At 34.3% G+C, this 20,342-nt stretch overlaps 1 protein-coding gene across 1 annotated transcript in view; it reads right to left on the bottom strand.

Moving 5' to 3' along the window:
• Positions 1-20,342, bottom strand: part of LOC102887693 (histone-arginine methyltransferase CARM1) — a 200,375-nt gene that overhangs the window by 128,090 nt on the left and 51,943 nt on the right. The window contains exon 4 of the mRNA XM_015594440.2: positions 411-536. Within this exon, the coding sequence (XP_015449926.2) occupies positions 411-536 (126 nt within the window). The remainder of the gene's footprint in view (positions 1-410; positions 537-20,342) is intronic.

Here is a 20,342-nt window from a genome sequence, read left to right as displayed (position 1 = left end):
TTACCTCCCTACTGCTTGACATCTGTTGCCAGAGTCTAAAAATGTTTGACAAATGATTCAAAAACAGAAACAGAATGAAATCATTCTAACTGACACTGAAACCTAAAATCACATTTCTGCCAAGAACCTAATCTTCAAGGAGAATCAGTAACAGTGGTGGAGATCTGGACAATCCTTGGTGACCTCTCCTGAGAAGCAAAGGGCTAAGAATTAAAATGCCCTCGTAGTCTAGGAAAAGGCTGATTGTTCTCTAGCACAAGAACCAGTTTTAAATCATTTTATTAATCGACAGAAATTCACATCAGGAAACATGCTGCTGAAAGCCAACCAATCAGTAACAGTAAAAAGTCCACTAATCAGGAGATCCATCATTGGAAAAGACAGAGAGTCATGACAACCACAAAACTTACCCGCGTAAGACTCGAACTTCAGCAGAGCACTGTTGTACCCCAGAGTAATCAAGATGGACTCCTTCCCCACACGGCAACATTCAGTGTCTCTGTTGAGTAAGCATTTAAAGATACAGACGCCATCAGCTATAAAGGGTGAAAAAAAAAAAGGATTAGAAAAATCCATTCTGAGCATTGTAAAAAGAACCATTCCTACGTTTTTTTCATGTTCTCTAGGCTACCCATTTCTTTTTTCTTAATACAATGCCTCCTGGGACATATGAGAATATGAGGTTCAAAGATAAAAAAGAGATGAATCTATGTCCAAATATCAGTTCTTTGCAGGTAGGTTAACAGGCTCAAAACTGGCACTTATTGGCTCTTGCCTTTAAGTCTAGGGACCACAACACTTATAGTCCCCAAATCATTTTGTAATTCTTGATGCCATCCTAGGAGAGTCCAGGTAATGTCCCTATGGGTGATTCTTGAGTACCTACTATGTGACAGAGATATCATAAAAATCTCCATTGTAAGTATTATCACTGCCAATGTTTCTAGATGAAGACAAGGCAGAGTGTCTAGGTCCAAATATGTCCAAATATGCAGAACTGGAATTCAAACCCAGAACTGAATTTGACTTCAAAGCTCATGTTGCTCCTACCACACTGTGCGGACAAGCGTGTTAAAAAGGGAGCCGTTTCTATAAGCAGGGCCCATGGTAAGTGGCTAGGGTCTCATTAGATTCATCCACACATAGCTGGGTACTAATTCACTGATCCTCCTTTTACAGGTTATAGACAGGCCTTTACCACTGGGGCACCTGAAGTGTGGTAGAGAAAGCAATGAACTTAGGTTTTGCTTTCATCTTTGATACTAACAGAGGAACTTCAATTACCTATTCAACACAGAGTCACATGTTTTCACTGTGTAAAATGAAAATATTGATGTTTATTGCACAGGCTTTTTTTAAGACTGAATAAAGTTTAAATGACTTCTAAAATCCTGTAAAAACAATAAGAGGCTATTATTTTTTCTCTCATTATAAAGTAGATCTTAGGACCTATCTTTAATGTCCTCCAGTCTCTCTTACAAAATCAAATACGGTAAGTGTATTAAATTGAAACTAAAAACATAATTGTATATAAAATTACACTTATACATGGGCATATGCACATTCATGCACACGCATTCAAAACACACACACAAAGAGATAAGATGATCAAATATTTTCAACCTTTACTTCAAATGAACGAGTAGAGTATCTTCTGATAGAAGCATTCACAGATATTTTCCACAAAATGTTTTGGCTAGTTAAACAGTGCAGATGTTTTGAAAACATTTTCCTGGCATCAAACGTGATTACAGGTTTAGTTATTACAGCCCAGTCAGTGTCTCAGAGGCATCAATGTCTCCTTGCAGGGAGGCAGCCATGAATTTAGATGCAAAAGGAGGAAGTTTGGGGCTCTTTTAAACAATATGTTTTCTTAAAATCATAAGAAATTTTTTTTCAAGAAATCAGGATTTTTAGCTTTTACCAATTGTTTCTTTTATAGTTTTGAAGCAAAATAAGATAGAATGAAGAAGGAATAAGGATCCTAGTCTTCTTCGGTTCCTTATGCATACATAACTATTATATCCTGTGAGCTCTCTGTGACCAGGGACAATTTTACTTTATTTTGGGGATCATTATCTTTTTTTCTCTAAATTAAAACTTAACACAGTATCTGATACTTAATATTTTTTGAATCAGTGAAGGCATTTATTTGTGTACTAACTGCATACCATCCCAGAATAGATAAAAAAAACTTCAAAATTTACGATTCAATTCTCCTTAACCTGATAAACTCAGATATTTGTGCGCGCGCGTGCGTGTGTGTGTGTGTGTGTGTGTGTGTGTGATTTAATTAGGGTATAAACTGCAAAATGCCTACCCAGGTATACAACCTTTTTTCTTCATCACCCTGCCATCCTCTGTTTAAACATGAGTGAGGAAAGTCTTTTTAAGCATGTCATAAAATCCAGACAGTACGGTATCTACTTCAAAGTTTAAAATCTACCTACGGCAAAAAAATTTTTAAACACTTTTAACAAAATTGAAAAGCAATGATAAGCTAGGAAAATGTTTTTAACATACATAACAAGGACAATATCCCCAATATACGATTAGCTCTAAAAAATAAAAAGAAACAAGCATCCTTATTAAAAAGTTAGTAAGACAGCATCATTAAATATGGTCCATGGAGAGACAATCATGAAAATTTTATCTGGACTTATTCAAAGTATCACATTATATCTTAAAAAAGAGAGAGAGAGAGAGAGAGAGATCAGTAAGCCATTGGTGACTTGAAAAATGTCAATAGCAAAAGAAATGTGAAAAAACAATGAATCTCAGTAATATAAAAAAATATAATAAAAATGAGATCTAAATTTTTCTCTCATCAAAAATTTTTAAATATATGTTGCCAATATCAACTATTGGAACAGATGTGAATAAACAGTGAGCGGCTATCATTGGGAATGTAAATTTGTATATTCCTGGAACGTATTCTGTTCATATGGTTTAAAATGTAAAGTCTATGTACTCTTTGCTAGACATTCTACTCATAATAATTTCTTTCAGGATGTGTTTTATCAAGTGTGAATGGATGTATATTCACGGATATGCATCTTAGAGGTGTTTACTAGAGGCAAAAAAATGTAAAGCTAAGAGTCTATCACTTATATATACGGTTGGTTAAATCAAATACCATACCTCCATGTTCAAGTAGCAGAACAGCACGTATATTATTGTAGCTATTTGATATTATGCTTATCTTTGTAGAAAGCTGTTTAAAAAGATATACACCAAAATGTTCTCAGTGGTTTCCTCTGGATAGAGAGATTTGGGGTCATTTTTACTTTTTCCTTTATAAAGTTCTGCCTTGTTTGAATTTCCTGTGTGACTACTTATTCTTATAATGAGGAAAAACAAAAAAGCTATTCATTTGGTTAAAAAGCAATCAAACAAAAAGCATACTACCATCACTTACATATTTTGCCACATTCTCATTCTTGGTGGGTTTTACTATTCTTTAAGTTTTTTCATTTATTAGATATTAATTGGTTTTTCATTCATTCAAAAATATTCATTTAGGAATTGCTGCTTTCAATATGATCATTATATTAATTCTCAAATTTTAAACCATTCATGGAAATGAATGTTTTCTTATGTCTTTTGTTTGCTAATGTAATAACTTCTTGTGATTACCTGTCCTGTCCTTGGACTATGTTAGTACATAAAACACTTTAAATGATTTCTGTTAATGAATATGAGCAAGATAAAAGTGCCGCTATTTTAGGGGAGAGTGTATTGTCAACCTAGAAATGTGTCTTTTTAAATTTAAAGAACTTATATTAGAAAAATGAAGAAATATGATTTTAAAAAATTGCTAAGGAACACATATAAATCCAAGACCAGGAAATGCTAGTACATTGATGAAAAGTAGGGGTGGTGTAGAGATCATTTCCAATGTACACTGTACTAAGGTGCAGGGCATTTGTCTATCTATTATTACTAGTAATAATAACTTGATAGAAAGTTTTATTTATTCTAATTATTATAGAAATAATAACTTGATACAGTTCCAGAACATTCTGACTCCCCTGCCAAACATTTCATCTCTTCAGTGGCACAGAAGGTTGGCTGCTTCTGTGTATTTACTATCACTGTGCTTTTGAACTTGGCTCTCATCAGTGACACTCCTTGCTACTTCTTCAAAGAGCAAGGCCAGATCTGCTGAGGGCCGCAGGGAAATAAGCAGAATAAGTTCATGTGCACAAAGTTTAGTCAGCTTTAGGAAAGCCCAGAGCCTTGTTATTCCCTCCTTGAGGGAAAGCCACTCGTTCTCCCGGAGGACTCTCAAGGAAAATCATAATGATGTCAAATCCAGATACCTTGCTCTATTCACTAACTCAGCCTCATCTGACAAAACTTCCAAAAGCACAAAGAAAATCCAGAATCTACCCATTTTACAAGTGCAGACAAGAAAACATGGAAAATGCCACGAGGAGGGGTCAAGAGAATTGTCCTCATCTTTATTAACAAATAATTCTCTTCTTCTCCACATACATATTCCTCTCCTTTCAGCCTATGCAAATAAAGAAATTCAATCTCCACAGGAAAGCTACACTAATTGACCAAGAATGTTATATATCAGGCCTGGTCTAGAACAAATTCCTGGACAAAAGAGCACTCATGACCTAATAATATGGCATTTATGCCAAGTCTTTGCTAAGTGACTCATTTAATATTTTCCTATCTAGAAATAGAAAATTAGTCTACTTAAGAAATGTTTCCTCACCTACTGTCTGAGAACATATCAAGTCCCCTCTCACAGCTTGTCATAACTTTTCTTTCACAGCATGAATCACAGTCTGTGATGATTTATTTATAGGATTATTTGATTTAATATTTTCCTTTAACACTTGTCTCTAAGTCCCTTGGGTTAAGGAGCTACTTCGTCTTATTAACAGCATCTTTCAAGCACATTGTCTGGTTTATAGTAGATGCTCAATAAACTTTTGGAGAATGAAAAAAAAATGAAATGTGTTTCCTAGGAAAAAATAACTAAAATGATTGTTTAGGCAGCACATATATAGATGGAATGAAGTATACAGACAACTGTGCAGTTATTATTTTTGACACAGTTAACCACAGAAAATGAGTGTGAAGAAAAAAGGACAAGATTATGGAACTCTAAGATATGTAATATTAAAATTAGGCATCAATACTGATCATAATAACATAATTTCCTATGAGATATAAAATAGTAATATATGATACATTCAGAGCTTCTTCCTCTCTTCTACTTGGTGAGAATTTTCTATTTGAAAGATTAGATTCTAGGCTTTTGCTTGCTGGAGTAATGGTAGTGAAGAAAAACTGAAAATGGATTGATTCAGTTTGAAAGGGACCGATTTAATAGCACAAGAGAAATGAAGAAACTGGGAAGATAAGCAGGAAAAGGACAAAAGGGAATTAGAGGAAGTTTTAGTGTTGAGAATTGTGGTAGAAGCCATCTTGTGAGAGAAAGATGGAAACGGGGCTTTTAAGATATTAGTCTTAGAATAACAGTTGTCTGCTTATTTTATCGTTTTGATTTGGTTTGATTGAGTTTGTTGTTTTTTTTTCGAATGCTATCCCCTTCCTCTAAACTTTGTTTTGCAATTATACTAAGTCTACACTGCCCAATCACAGTCATTACACAGTTATACTGTCTCTTTTTGGCTCTCATTTAATAACTATTTAATGCTCACCACCAGTCCTGAGGACATGTCTCCCTACTCATTTCAGTTGTCTAAAGTCATTCTCTAGCAGAATCTTAAGAAGGGCTCATCGAAACAAATTGTTTAGTAGATTCCTTAGGAAGGGTCATGGGAACAATATTCTCTGAATTTTTCCATGCCAATAACTCTTTGTCTTTTTATTTCTGAAGGTCAGTTTTCCTGTATATAAAATTCTTGGCTCATCTTTTTTTTTTTTCCCCCCCTGGGGATCTTTAATATGTTACTCCATTCTCTTCTAGCACATAGCATTACCGTCAAAAAGTCTAATAATATTCTAATTTTATTTCTCTTACAAGTAATATACTAACTACTGTTGTCTAGATATCCAAAAGATTTTTTTCTCTTTCTTTAAAGGCCAATAATTTTTACCAGAAATCTTATGCTGGTCATTGTAGGTCACTATTTTCAGGAATAAAGTTTATATTTTCAATGTGTATTTTCAATTTATTTCAGCAAAATTTTCACGATTATTATTTTAGTATTTGTTGTTTCTTTGCTCCGATATCTCCTTCAGAGACTATTATGTGTGTGTTGGATCTTCTTTACCTTTAATGTTTGTAACTTTCTTTTGAATCTTTTTTATCTTTTTTATACTTCCTTTTACCTTTTAAAACTTTCCATCTTTTCTCCTTCATTTGATGTATGTTCTTGTTCCTTCTAGTTTAGCCTTCATTTCTAAAATTATTTTAACTATTTTGTTTCTAATTTCTTGAATTCTATCACTTCATTTCTAAATTTTTCTAATCTGATTTAGGTTATTTTTTTTACATTCTACATAATTTTCTTAATTTGTTTTGCTAATTGATCTTACAGACATATTTTTGGAGCATGTCTTTCTAGCATGCTTTCATTATTGGTAGGGATGTTATTCTGCCCACTACTACCTTTTTTCTAATAGTAACTCTGTCTAATGTTTGACCTCGATACTTTTCTATTGCTCACCTTTATGTGAATTTTCCTGAACTTTTAGAAGGATGGTAATTGCACATATAGTTTTACAAGGAACTACCAAATTCTTTTCCAGAGTGACTGTTCTATTTAATATTCCCATTAACAATGGACAAATGAATCATTTTCTCCACATCCTTGATAACATTTTGGGTTGTCATTATTTTTGCTGTAGATATAGTTGTATAGTGATATCTCATTGTGGGTTTAATTTGCACTTCCTTGATGGCTAATTGTGCTGAACATATTTTAATGTGCTTATTTACCATCTGTATATCCTCTTTAGGGAATTCCTGTTTATGTCTTTTACATGTTTTTAAATTAGATGGCTTTTGTTTTTCACTATTGAGTTTTGAAAATTATTCATATATTCTAGATACTGGTCATTTATCAGATATGTGGTTTGCAAATATTTTCTCTCATTCTGTAGTTTGTCTTTTCATCCTCTTAACAGATCTTTCACAGAGCAAAAGTTTGAAAATTTAGTGAGGTCCAATTTATCAATTTTTCATTTCATGGATCATCTTTTGGTGTTGAGTCTAAGAACTCTTCACCTGAATCCCTTGACCTTGCTCATTCTATGGTTTCATTACATCATAACTGAACAACTGCAACAATCTGTCCACTGCTATCTCCTCTACAACTGAAAATGAGTTCACATAGTTCTAAGCTGCCAGATTACAACCAATGAAGCTCATGTGCAGTTATTGCAATACTCTGCTCAGAACTTCAAAGAGTCTCCCACTGAATATTAAAATGCAGATTGTCCTGCCTGGAACCATAAATCTCCCTGGTACCTTTCCTGCTTCTGCTCAGCTAACCACCAACCGCCTAAACATATACTATACTCCAGCCAAATTATTAGCTGCTCTCCAAAAAAGGTTCATAATTATGGTGGCAGTAGAGATGTGGAATAAGAGTGGGACTTCTGAAGTGATAAAGCTCCCTTCTACCACCAAAAATATTACCTAATTTATCGATGTCCATTTAAAATGCCACCAACTCCATGGCACCTTTCTTGCATCATCCCAAATGGCATATGTTATCCCCCTTACTTACTAACCCAACAGCACTTTGCACCTTTCTTACAGTACTTAGTTGATTTTCCCATTTGTATCCCAGTCTTATTTATTTTGCAAGATGTCAGACTGTCCATGGGCAAGAATTGTGTCATCCTCATCTTTGATTCCTCTGGTGGACCTGGTACACAGGAGGGACCATGAATAGTTAATTTGACTGGAACCACCATCAGCATCATTCTAGTTCAGACACGTATGGCCTATTTGCCATATCCATTGTTAAAAATAAAGTAAAAGGACAAACTTGGCTCATTTTTCTAGCCTCTGAATCAGCTTAAAATTTTTTTAACCATTTTCTTTTTTCCTCATTCTTCTCTCCATACATGATCACAGCAGAAAGAAGAAAAAATAAACACAGAAACCAACATCATAATGAAATTTTAAACACCTCTGTGACCAATATTATCAAATCAGAAGGAAGTAACATTTCATTCTACCTTTAACGAAAGAGTATGCCTCTTCTCTAACAGCTTCTCTAGAAACCTGCTGCTCCCTCAAATTTATTTGCAACGCTTGTCTGAATAATCCTTCAGTTCTCCCGGGAATTTTTCAAGGTGAGAACTGACTAGGGGCCAGAGAACCCATGGTTACTAGGAATTTTAGGGGAAGAAGTAGATCTTGTTCTTTTTTTAATCTTGACTCTTCTATCAAATACATGTCTACTGTTTCCAGCACTATGCACAGCACATAGATGACCGATAATACTTATTAAACAATGAAATTAATACAGTCAGAGACATCTCGGTCACTTCCTAAACTACATAAAAATTAAGAGATTGAAATCTCAGGGCATTAAAGATATCGAAATGACAATCAAATACTTATTTTTAGTTGATTTTATTTTCAGCTGTGGCAAATGGTTTGGATCTTTTGGTTTATAAACTGTTTTTCCAGTTGCTATGAAATTGAAAATAGTTCACGTCCTCATTTCTCCATAGGAATATAGTCTTCCTACTTTCCCTGAATAAGCTACTCCTCTCAGATTTAAATTTCATTGTGAATGTCTCTTTTGGGTAACTAAATATTGTAGTGTCTACAGTCTTTCCGGGTAGAGTTTTCTCAGATCACCAGCTTTCTCCTTGTAGCTTCTAGAGATTATAAACTATCCTCTTGAATACACTCAGTAGCGGATAAATGCTTCAACGTGATTTTACCAGCTATAACAACAAAAAAGTGGGAGTGTCCAATGAAAGAGTATAAAATAACAACTTTGTTGTCAAAAGGTGTTCTAGAGATTCATTTTTGGTTTTGCCCTGCAGTAGATGTGGTGGAATCAGATTTCAGCAAGCCTTGGTTTGGGGATTCATTCATATGTGTACATGCAGCTAACATTATTAGCATCTGCTATGAGCCATGTACTGTTAATTGACAATAGCAGAAGATGCAAAGTTTAAATAAGCTGTAGCCAAGGCCTCTCAGTGTAAGAAAAGATCTGTTCAAATGCTATGGTATTTGAACCAAATACCATGTGATAAATATTTACCCCAGAGAAACAGGTCACAAATTTTGTCTAGGAGATCCCTCATAGGAGACATTACACTGGACTTGAGCCTTGGAATAAAGATAAGAGCTTTCCAAGTAAAAAGAAGAGAAGGGGAAAAGGTCATTCCAAGCATTGGGAACAGCCTATGTAAAAGGTTAGTGAATGAACATATCATGAATGAATATGGCAGATCTGGAAATGAGAAGTAGTTCCACATGGTTTATAGGTAGAGTGATGAGTGTTAATACGTCAATGCACATTGGGAGATTGCAGAAGGGATTTAAAAAAGTTTTGATTTGCCACAACTAATATTGCCATTTTGACTGACAACACTGCCCATAGTAACACAAAAAGAAATGTGACAACTAGACTGCTAGCTACCTTTGTTAAGCACTTTCACATCTTTTATCCCATTTGTCCCACACTGCTGCAGCATGAGGTGAGGTTCCTTATACTTATTCTATAAATATGAAACCTGAGGTTCAGAGTTACTGAGGGATTTGCTTAAGCTCACCTCAGTGTAGCTTCAAAGTCTATTCTCACTGCTCTGCACTACGTAGCTCCTTATGACAAGTAAAAAGGGTAAAAGACAGATCAAGGCATTTCAAAATTTCCCAATATATGAGCTCTGAAATCTTGCTTTCAGATAAATCAGGTGGATATATCCCCTTCCCCTTCTCTTACTATTTAATCTTAGCTACTCTTAAAAGCCTACTTCAAGCCCCACCTCCTCCATACAGTGTATGAGATCACTCTAACCCACAGGGATCATCCTTCCCAGGAATTAAGTATAGTCTCCTTTCATTACCTTAATTTCTTGCCATACTTTCTTAATATGCTCTTTTTTGAACCAGTCTCATTTAACCCTTAACTGGTAAACTCCTTCAGATTGGTATTTTATTCCTATATTTTTATCCAGCAATACCCAGCTCAATTATTTACACAAAATACGTATTTACAAAACATTGGTTCCCTAAGTGTAGATTAAGACTCTTTGACCTGGCTCTGAGAAAAATTTTAAAGACCGTAGAATTTCCTCCAAAAGAATTATGATGTAGCCTAGATCATCTATAAACACTATTTTATCAAACATTTGAGAGTTAGTTTCTATGCTACTTAAACTGGTCTAAAGCAGAGAAAAAGATGAAATACTACCTAAATCACTTACAAAGTCAATATAATACAATAATAAAACTTGACTTTACTCCTAAAATAAATATTAAATTCCATTATGAATATGGAAGGAAGATGGGGATAACCTAAGTTTGAATCTTGGTTAGAGCAATTACTAGCTTTATCTCCTTATGAACATTATTTAAACTTTATAACTATGCTTTTTATTCATAATAGTAGTATATGACAATATAGGGTTAGTTCAAGTTCAACAAAAATAATGATAACAATGCTCACATTTACCATTTACCTGGCACTGTTCTAAGACCTTTATATGAATTAACGCCTAATCTTCCCAATAACCCTGAGGCAGGTATTACTCTAATCCTCACTTTACAAGTGAGTAATCGAGACAGCAAGAAGAAAAGTACCACAGTTACATACCATTTATACAGTGGAGATAGGATCTGAACCCAGGCAGTCTGGCTCTAGATTCTATACTATTAACAACTCTTCTAGTCATTAACGTTAATAACAGATTAACATGTTAAAGATAAATATGTAATATAGTTAATTGATGTAAATAAAGAGCAAGGAAAAAAAGCTTTTACACACACAAAATCACACCTTTTAGCAATCTGGGGTAAATATTTATCACAATAAAAATATTTATTTTGAACCAAAAGTCAATATTGGGCTTAAGTTTGAAATTAATTTAAAGGTCACAAATAAGAACAATCAAAGGGTTTGCACAAATCTCTTAATTGACATTGTTCTAAGAGTTCTAGCCAATGTAATGAAGTATGAAAATAAACAAGAAGTTTAAATACTAGAAAGGAGGTGGTTTCATTGTAGATCTAAAATATTCAAGAGAATTAACTTAAAACTTCCACTAATTATAGAGTTGAGAAAGGAAATTGGTTACAAAATATAGTTACTGAATAATTGTTCTATATATCTGCCCCCTTCCCAAACTATGAAAAGTATAATTCTATTTTAAATAGCCACAAAATTATACAATTAGAAATAAACTTGGCAAGAAATATGAAGGATCACATCACATGAACAGACTACAAAAGTTGGGGTGTGTAAAAAACAAATAAATGGAAAATCTAGAAGTTGCCTATAATTCCAAGATTTTCTCCGTGTGTGTATGTGTGTGTGTGTGTGTAAATTGACCCATGATTTTAAATTATTTTCAAGAAAGTAAATGGATGAAAAAAGCCATGAATTTCTTTTTTTTAATAGTGGGGTTCGTGGTAGTGAGAAAATGGCTAGATATAGTATTATTATAATTTAAAAGTTCAAAGTGAAAGCTGTACAGTACTGATACATCAGTAAGCAAATGGATGGATGTAACGGGAAAGATCTCAAATAAAGTTATCTAAGAATTCAGTATTGGATAAAGGGGGCATTTCAAGTCAATGTGTAAAAAATTGCTTTTTAAACAAATGATGCAGAGAAACATTTTAAAAACTTTAGTGTCATTGACAGAGAGAAAGCTTTCTTAAATGAGAGGAAATTTACCCCTTTTCTCCCTTTATTCTGCTGCCTGGAAAGCAGATGTGATGACTGGAGCTCTTGTAGCTATTGTGTAATAATATCAGTAGTGTTGAGTGACAGACTACTGAGTTGAAAGGAAGCTAGGTTCCTAAAGAATTCCCGGAGCTAAGCTTGGACTGGTAATAACTGGATTTCTTTCATCTGAGAGAAAGGTGTATTTTCTTTTTTAAGATACTTATTTTGGAGTTTCCTGTTACACGCACCTGAATAGAATTCTAATTAATACAGATTCCTACCTAACATTTTACACTCAAATAAAGAATAACCTTTTTCAAAATCAGCCAGATTAAAGAAGTATTTCTGAAATATTACAATGGAGAAGACTTAAGTGTACAAGCAAAGGCAAATATGTAAAGAAAAACTGTAAGAATTAAACTTTTTAAATGGGATCCTTTATTTCCTTTTCAGATAATTTGTTGTTGTGTGATAAAGTGTCTTTTACATGATGAAAGAGTTACATGAGAAAGTAAACACAATAAGGAAAGAGCAAGAAAGATAAAGAAAACATAGGTGGATTTGAAACTGAAACAAAATTTTTAGAAATTAAAAAAAAAACTAAACCAATAGATGAGTTTAAAAACTGATTAAATACAGCTGAATGAAGATTTAAGGAACAGAAAATACATCTCAGGCAATCTTACGGAGTGCACCAGGGAAAGACAGAGACAAAATATGAAATCAGTTGAGACTAAGAACATAAGATCTAATAAACATCTATCAAGGGCTCTACAAGAAAACAAAAAAGAACATGGGAGAAATAGTACTTGAAAATATAATGGATGAGAATATGCTAAAACTTGTGGAAAAGTATGGATCATCATATAATAGAAGCAGGAGTTACCACCAGAATAAAGAAAAATCAATTCTAAATTTGGATATATTGTGGTGAAACTTCAGTATGCCAAATCAAATAGAATATCACTGAAGCAGCCAGAATAAAACAAGTCAACTACGCAGGAATGGAAATTACACTGACTATTGCCAAAAGAAAGGAGGTTGCTCCTATTACAAATGATTTTCAGAATCAGAAATCAAGAAAAAGTATTTTTTTATTTAGAAAGCTTGCTCTCTGGTCATAACATGTGAAATGTATTAGTTCTTCATGAAAACAAGACTCAAAGCCAAAGTATAGGTTTTATACCAAGCTCTTTTTATGAAATTATTGACTTGAAAGACACTAGAGGTCATCCTACCCAGCTCTTTCATCTATTTATTCATTTATAAATGAGAATATGAAGCCCAGGTTGTAAAGTGATTTATCCAAGACCATACAGTTTGTTAACAGCAGATCTGGGACTAGAACATTTTCCATTAACCTCCTTGTAGGTAGAAATCTGCAAAGTTGGAATTTTCTTTGTAGGTGGTTACAAGTGCCTTAATATACTTGATCAAAAAACCTTAAATTATCTGCCAATTCACACACACATATTCACACATACACAACCTCTTGCACACACTAATAATAATTACCATACATTAGAGAACAGACCAAAGGATGGTCAGGCAAATCAAATATTCTTGGCACATCAGAAGCAGCTCTTGTATAGTACAGCGTACTGCAGAGACACTCCATGGTGACTGGTCTTTTCTATTCAGTGTAAGAGACTGCAAAAGTCTGTCTTGCGTGAGCAGTAATAGTATTTTCATTGTTCAGCACAACTGAAGTTCTGTTGCAGTTGTAGTTCTACTATTTCTGCCTAGAGAAATCTGAGAACATGTTATCACCTTCCTTATTATACTTCAAGTGTTAAGTAATTTATTTGAGGTCAAGATTCTGGATGTTAGTGTGGATGATTAACATGTTGAAACGGAAATATGCTTGGAAAAATTAAGCCCGGAGTATCTCTTTACCAAGTAAATGAGCACGCTCTTACTGTTAGTGAAGCCTAGAATTGTAGAGCTGGAAAGAACTCAATTTCTTCTAAATTATTGCTGCTCAAAGTGAGCTCCATGGACCAGCAGGCTTAGCATCATCTGCAGCTTGTTAGAAATGTAGACTCAGGCCTAATCCTGATTCTGAATCAGAGTATGTACATATCTTATCAAGATCCCAGAATGACTCATCTGAATGAGAGAGTTTGAGAATTGTTCTATCCACATCAAAGTGATGGCTGTCTGTCCTATTTTTTGTCACACTATATATTTCCTTTTCTTTCTATTCAGTCATTTCTTTATAGCAATGTGCCTACATTTTCAACACATTTGCTATCTGAAAAATAAAATTCCTAGAAGTGAACACAAGACTTCAAAATACTATCAGAACCATGTGACTTTTGACTAAATCTCTATCCCATTTAAAATTAATTTCTAACACCACTAAATTAAGCTTAATTTAATGATGGTTTCAATTATTCTTGGAAAAATAGATAACATATTTCCTCTTTTGTGTACATAAAAGTTAAACTATGCTCCTAGTACCAATTCCAATGCGGTGGCGGCGGGGGTGGCGAGAGGGCGTATTCCCACACCAACAAATAATTCTCCAGACACCAGCAGTGTGCCCAAGAATTCAACTCAATTTTCACACTATCTACCTGGATCCACAGGTGGAGGGCTCAGTCCTACGAGACTTCCCCCCGCCCCCACTTCAGATGCCAGTAGCAAGTCCAGGTTGTACTTCTGGCTATAGATCAGAGGTTCCCACAACCCTCTCCTTGCTTCCATTATTTTGTTGGAGCAGCTCACAGAACTCAGAGAAACATTTCACTTACTAGATTATTAGTTTTGTATAAAAGAATATCAGGAACAGCCAGATGGAAGATACACAGGGACAAGGTATGGGGAAAGGGCAAGGAGCTTCCAGGCCCTCTACAAGCATACTGCTCTCTCAGCACCTCCACATGTTCACCAAATCAGAACCTCCCGAAACCCTATCCTTTTGGGTTTTTATGGAGAGCTTCATGACAGGTATGATTTATTAAATCCTTGACCACTGGTGATTAATTCAATTTCCAGGCCCCTTGTTCCTCCCCCGAGGTTAAGGGGTGGGACTGAAAGTTCCAACCCTCTAATCACTTTATTGGCTCCTTTGACAACCAGCCCCCATTCTTCAGTGCATTCCAAAAATCACCTCGTTAACACAACAAAAGGCACTTTATCACTCTCAACATTTAGGGAATTCTAAATTTGGGGAGTTGTGAGCCAGAAATTGTGGATGAAGATCAAATATATATGAGAAATGTATTTTGGTCATCTGAATGACCACTTACATATATCTTAAAATCACAATTGTGCAGAGGTAAAAACAAGAAAACAATTTAGTTATTGAGTGAATTCAGCTCTGTTACACCAGCTTTCATAATAATCAATGATTGTAGGAGGTATTTCTAGTTTTCCTTAATGGTATCAATCTTTTAAATGCAAAAAAGCAGTTATGTTCTAATTTTCAAAGTTGTTACTAAATAGAAGACCATCCAGAATTTTAAAATGTAGTATATTTTAAATATTCTTTTACAATTAGGAAGAAACTAAGAAATATTTTTTCAATGCTATTTAATACAGCAGATCCTGACTTGGAATTTTCCAAGAAATATTAGGTTTAAAGAAAGGATGACAAGAGGACCAAGAAGGCCCTCACTGGCAGTCAAATGATAATTTTACTCCACACCTTCACTTTATAAAGAAATCAAGAATTCCTTTATAAAAGACCTTAACAGACTTTAATACAGCACTTGTATTTTTACTGTAGTCACAGGATTCTTAAATATTCAGATCAGCATGTTTGTATAGAATACAATGCAAAGTTTTAAATAACTGAATTACTTTTTTACTTAGTTTCAAATATACAGTACATTGGTTAGACAGCTATATAGTTCATAAAACGATCCCCCCAGTTGCTCCCTCCCTCCCCTGGCCCTCCACCTAGCCATCATATTAATGCTAACTGCATTCCCTCTGCCGTGCTCCCCATCCCCCCCATCCCCGTGACCATCTATCAACTACTAATTTGTACTTCTTTAACCCTTCACCCCATTCTCCCAGCCCCCTACGCCTCCCCTCTGTTCATCACCAAACTGGTCACTATATTTGTGAGTCTGTTTTTGATTAGTTTGCTCTTTTTGTTCCTTAGATTCCACATATAAGCGAAATCATATAGTATTTATCTTTCTCTGTCTGACTTATTTCACTCAGCATAACCTCTAGGTTCATCCATGTCATTGCAAATGGTAGGATTTCATTTTTTTTTTAATGGCTGAGTAATACTCCATTGTCTATACGAACCATAATTTTTGAATTACTTTTTAACTTTAGAGAGCACAAATAAGTGTAGTCAGAATGGTTTGTTCAATAGTTGTGTTGAGAGAATTGGATAAACATTTGAGGAATAAAAATAGTTAAATATTTACCTCTTCCCCCTCCAAAAAAATAATTCATAGATTGAATATGTAATGGTGAAAAATTAAATCATAAGTAGAAAATATAGGCATACTGCTATATAAACTTGGGTCGCAGAATATTTGTATACATTTCCCATGGATGATAAAAAGGACCAGAGAGCCATGAAGGAAGAACCAAATACATGTGACAATCTATTCTTTAAAAGCTCACAAACTTAAGACAAATTACGAACTAGAAATATGCTGCAATATATAACAAAAGGATAATCTTCAAAGAGCCACAAAGAGATAAGCAAATTTTTTGTCTATCAAATTTGTGAAGTTATTTTTCAATTTTTTAGTGAATGTAGGTTAAAATGTAGAGAAATAACACTCATATGATAAGAATATAAATGGTAGACTATTTGGGGAGAGCTATGTGGTAATATATATAAAACGCTTTTAAAATAATCATGCCCTCTGACCCAGTAATTTCAGTTTGGTGAGTTTATACTTAGAATATAATAAAGATTGTGTGAAAAGATTTAATTACATTTCTATTCATCACAGTGCTGCTTGTACTTTTGAAAAATTGGAAAATTTAAAATGTCAAGCAATAGGGGATTAATTAAATAGATCATGGTAATCCACATAAAGGGACACCATGAAATTGCCAAAAGTAATGTTAACATGGATAGCTATTCCTCTTGTATTCTAAGAGAATAAAATGTTTTGTATGATTCTAATTTTATAAGAAAAAATTATACACTTAGAAAAGTATCTGGAAACATAGGCATTGAAGCTTTAACAGTTTTGTTGTTGTTGTTGTTGTTTTTCTGGTAGGTAGTAGTACAGGTTATCTTCTTGCTTGTCTCCATTTTTTTTTTTTTTTGATTTCTCAGTAATTTATATGCATAGAGTTTTTTAATAAGAAAAAACAGTAAAAGTTATTTTTACCAAAAAAAAAAAAGAAACATAGCATATATCTCATATGCCTTGAAGTAGTAATAATCACTTAGTATTTTATTGAATTGAAAGCACAGAAAATGAATCATATGTATGTATAAGACTACACTGAAATTGCAGTCTAGGGAATTATTACAATGCATTTGACAATGAACTCAGTAAGTACAGTGCAAAGAATGAGTAGTGTGCCTGTCTTCCCATATTTCCCTCAAATTTCACATAGGTTTCCAGTGAAATGAGAATAATTTCATAAATTTATGCATATCTTCCCCAGTATTATTTTAAAATACCATGCTATATTTTGAGTAGTGAGCTTTCCTAACTTGACCATCTGCCTGTTTTTCTTAACTCGATCTTTATTTAATTCTTTCTGATAAATCCAGAACCTGACACCTGTGTACAGATGAGACACTCTCAGTGTTTGGCCACTCACAGACTAAGGCCACCTTCTGAAATACTACAGGCCAAAAATCTCTCTCCTTTCTTTCCAGTCCCACATCTAATCTAAAGTTTCCCTTATTGTGACATTGGTGAGGACCAATCTTCAGACTGTAGATCTGCAACATTTGAAATACTTTGCCTAAAATATATGTACACATACATATATTTATATTCATAAAATTACACAATATATATCTGTGAGTTTAAAGCATTAGTTGACAATAAAGAGAAAAAAATAATGGTAATTTGGAATGTGTTTACCATTCAATTATCAAATCACATAAATATTTTAACTTAGGTCTCCTTAATATATTAGATATTCCCATTTGTATAAGTAGATTAAGGTATGCCCTAATTTTACCATATTCACAGAGTGAGCCCTTAAATCACCCTGGAGAGGTAACTTAAATTAAGAAATAACTGTACTCCATCATGGACCTAAAACTAGAGGCCCAATTTATTATCTTTTCCCTTATATGTAATTCTGGTATTTTAACTTACTTTCTCAAGATAGTCTTTAGTCCTTACATAATGTAACACACACACACACACACAAAGTAGGAATGTTCAAAATTATAAATTCAATTCTGAAAAGCGAGCACTGACAGATGGTATAATATTTCAGGTTCTGCTACGTAAGTAAAAGGGTAACCGAGAAGGGCAAGAAGTTCTGCCCTCAAGGTACTCATAGTCTCAACTTATAAGTAGTGTTGCAGTATAACATGGTGTTATGATGGCAGTGTGTAAAGAGGGAGAGCACCTGCTCAGAGTTGATGAGGAGGGAGAGTGTTCCAAGAGACCTCTAGAAGATGATTCCTCCAGCGGATGACACTTCCAGATGATAATTGAGGCTTAAAAAATGACTAGGCAGAGAAGTAAGAATGCAATGATCCAAGCAGAAGTAACAGCAGGTACAAAGGCACAGAGGCATGAAAAAACTGGCTATGTGGCAGAAATGACACTAGTCTGATGGATCTGGAACACAAACTGTGGAGCCAGGAAGGACAGCAGAATGAAGTTGGCAGGAGGCTCACAAACCATGTTCATCCATCAGGCTTTAGTTGAAGAGGCGGAAATCATCTGAGCTAAATTAAACAAAAAGATATTTGATTCAGAGAAACAGGAGCTTAGAAAATCATTGAAAAGGCCTTGTAAGAAGCTTCCAGGCTGATCTTTAAGGAGTGATTCCCACAGCAACCCCTACCAAATGATCCTCCAATGAAGCCACCATGTCTGCCATGATCAGAAATTGGAGAATCTAGAAGCTACTGCTGCAGCTGCTGGCTCCAGTGCCACAAACCCTCAGCTACAATTGAGGTCAGTCAGCAAATTGGGTATTTCCATCCTGGCTCTCAACACCCACGAAACTAAGGAACAGATCTTGGGAAATCTGCTGCCTCTGCCACTAAAAAACATAATACATTTAAAAACCAAATGTGTTCACAATAGAATGATTAGAAGTAAGCCTCTGCATCATTTCTGGCTTTTGAAAATGCTCCTGGGGCCACATGCTTCAATGGGAACTTTCCAGTCTCTAGCACTCATTAAAGCTTGCTATAAGAACTGAAATGGATTCAAGTCATCAAAACTGTCTTTGGCACACCATGATAATGAGTCTGGGATTTTTTTTTTAAGATGTAATTCACATACCATAAAATTCGCCTTTTTACAATGTGCAATTTGGTGTTATTTTTAATTCACAAGGTTGTACAACCATCATCACTATATGATTCCAGAACATAAAATGAACCCCTATATCTGTTAGCAGTCACTCCCTATTCTTCCTTCTTTCTAGCCCCTGCTAACCACTAATTTACTATCTCTATGTATTTGCCTATTCTGAACATTTCAAATAAATGGAATCATGTAGCATGTAATCTTTGTGTCTGGCTTTTTTCACTTAGTACAGTATGTTCATCTATTATAGTATGTATTAATATTTCATCCTTTTTTATGTCTAAATAATATACCAGTGTATAAATATACCACTATTTGTTTATCCAGTCATCAGTTCATCTATTGATCAGCTGGGTTGTTTTCTTTTTTCTTGCTATAACACTATGAGCATTCTTGTATAAGTTTTTGTTTTAACATATGCTTTCAATTTTCTTAGGTATATACATAGGAGTGGAATTGCTAGGTCATGCAGTAACTTTACCTTTAATTCTTTGAGAACTGTCAAACTGTTTACCACCACAGTTGCACCATGTTACATTCCAATCAGCAATGTATCAGGCTTCCAATTTCTCCACATCTTCTCCAACACGTTATTATCCATTTTATCATATTATTATTTTGCCATCCTAATGGGTGTAAAGTGGTATCTCATTATGATTTTGATTTGCATTTTTTCCTTATGACTGATGATGGCTAACATCTTTTCATGTGTTTATTGGCCATTTTATATCTTCTTTAGAGAAATGTCCATGTAAATCCTTTGCCCATATTTTCTCTCGCTCTATATGTTTCACTTTCTTGAGAGTATCCTTTGATGCAAAGAAGTTTTTAATTTTGATCAAGTCCAATTTATCAGTTTTTTCTTTAGTGGCTTATACTTTAAGTATCATATCTAAGAAACCATTGCCTAATCTAAGGTCACAAGATTAAAGCCGCTGTTTTCTTCCAAGAGTTTTATACTTTTAAATCAATGCTTTTATTCATTTTGAGTTAATTTTTGTATACGGTGAAGGGATTCAAATTCTTTATTTTTCTTTTGTAT

Source organism: Pteropus alecto, unplaced genomic scaffold (genome assembly GCF_000325575.1).
Source record: "Pteropus alecto unplaced genomic scaffold, ASM32557v1 scaffold95, whole genome shotgun sequence".
Lineage (NCBI taxonomy): Eukaryota > Metazoa > Chordata > Mammalia > Chiroptera > Pteropodidae > Pteropus > Pteropus alecto.
This window is presented reverse-complemented; position numbering and strand designations above follow the sequence as displayed.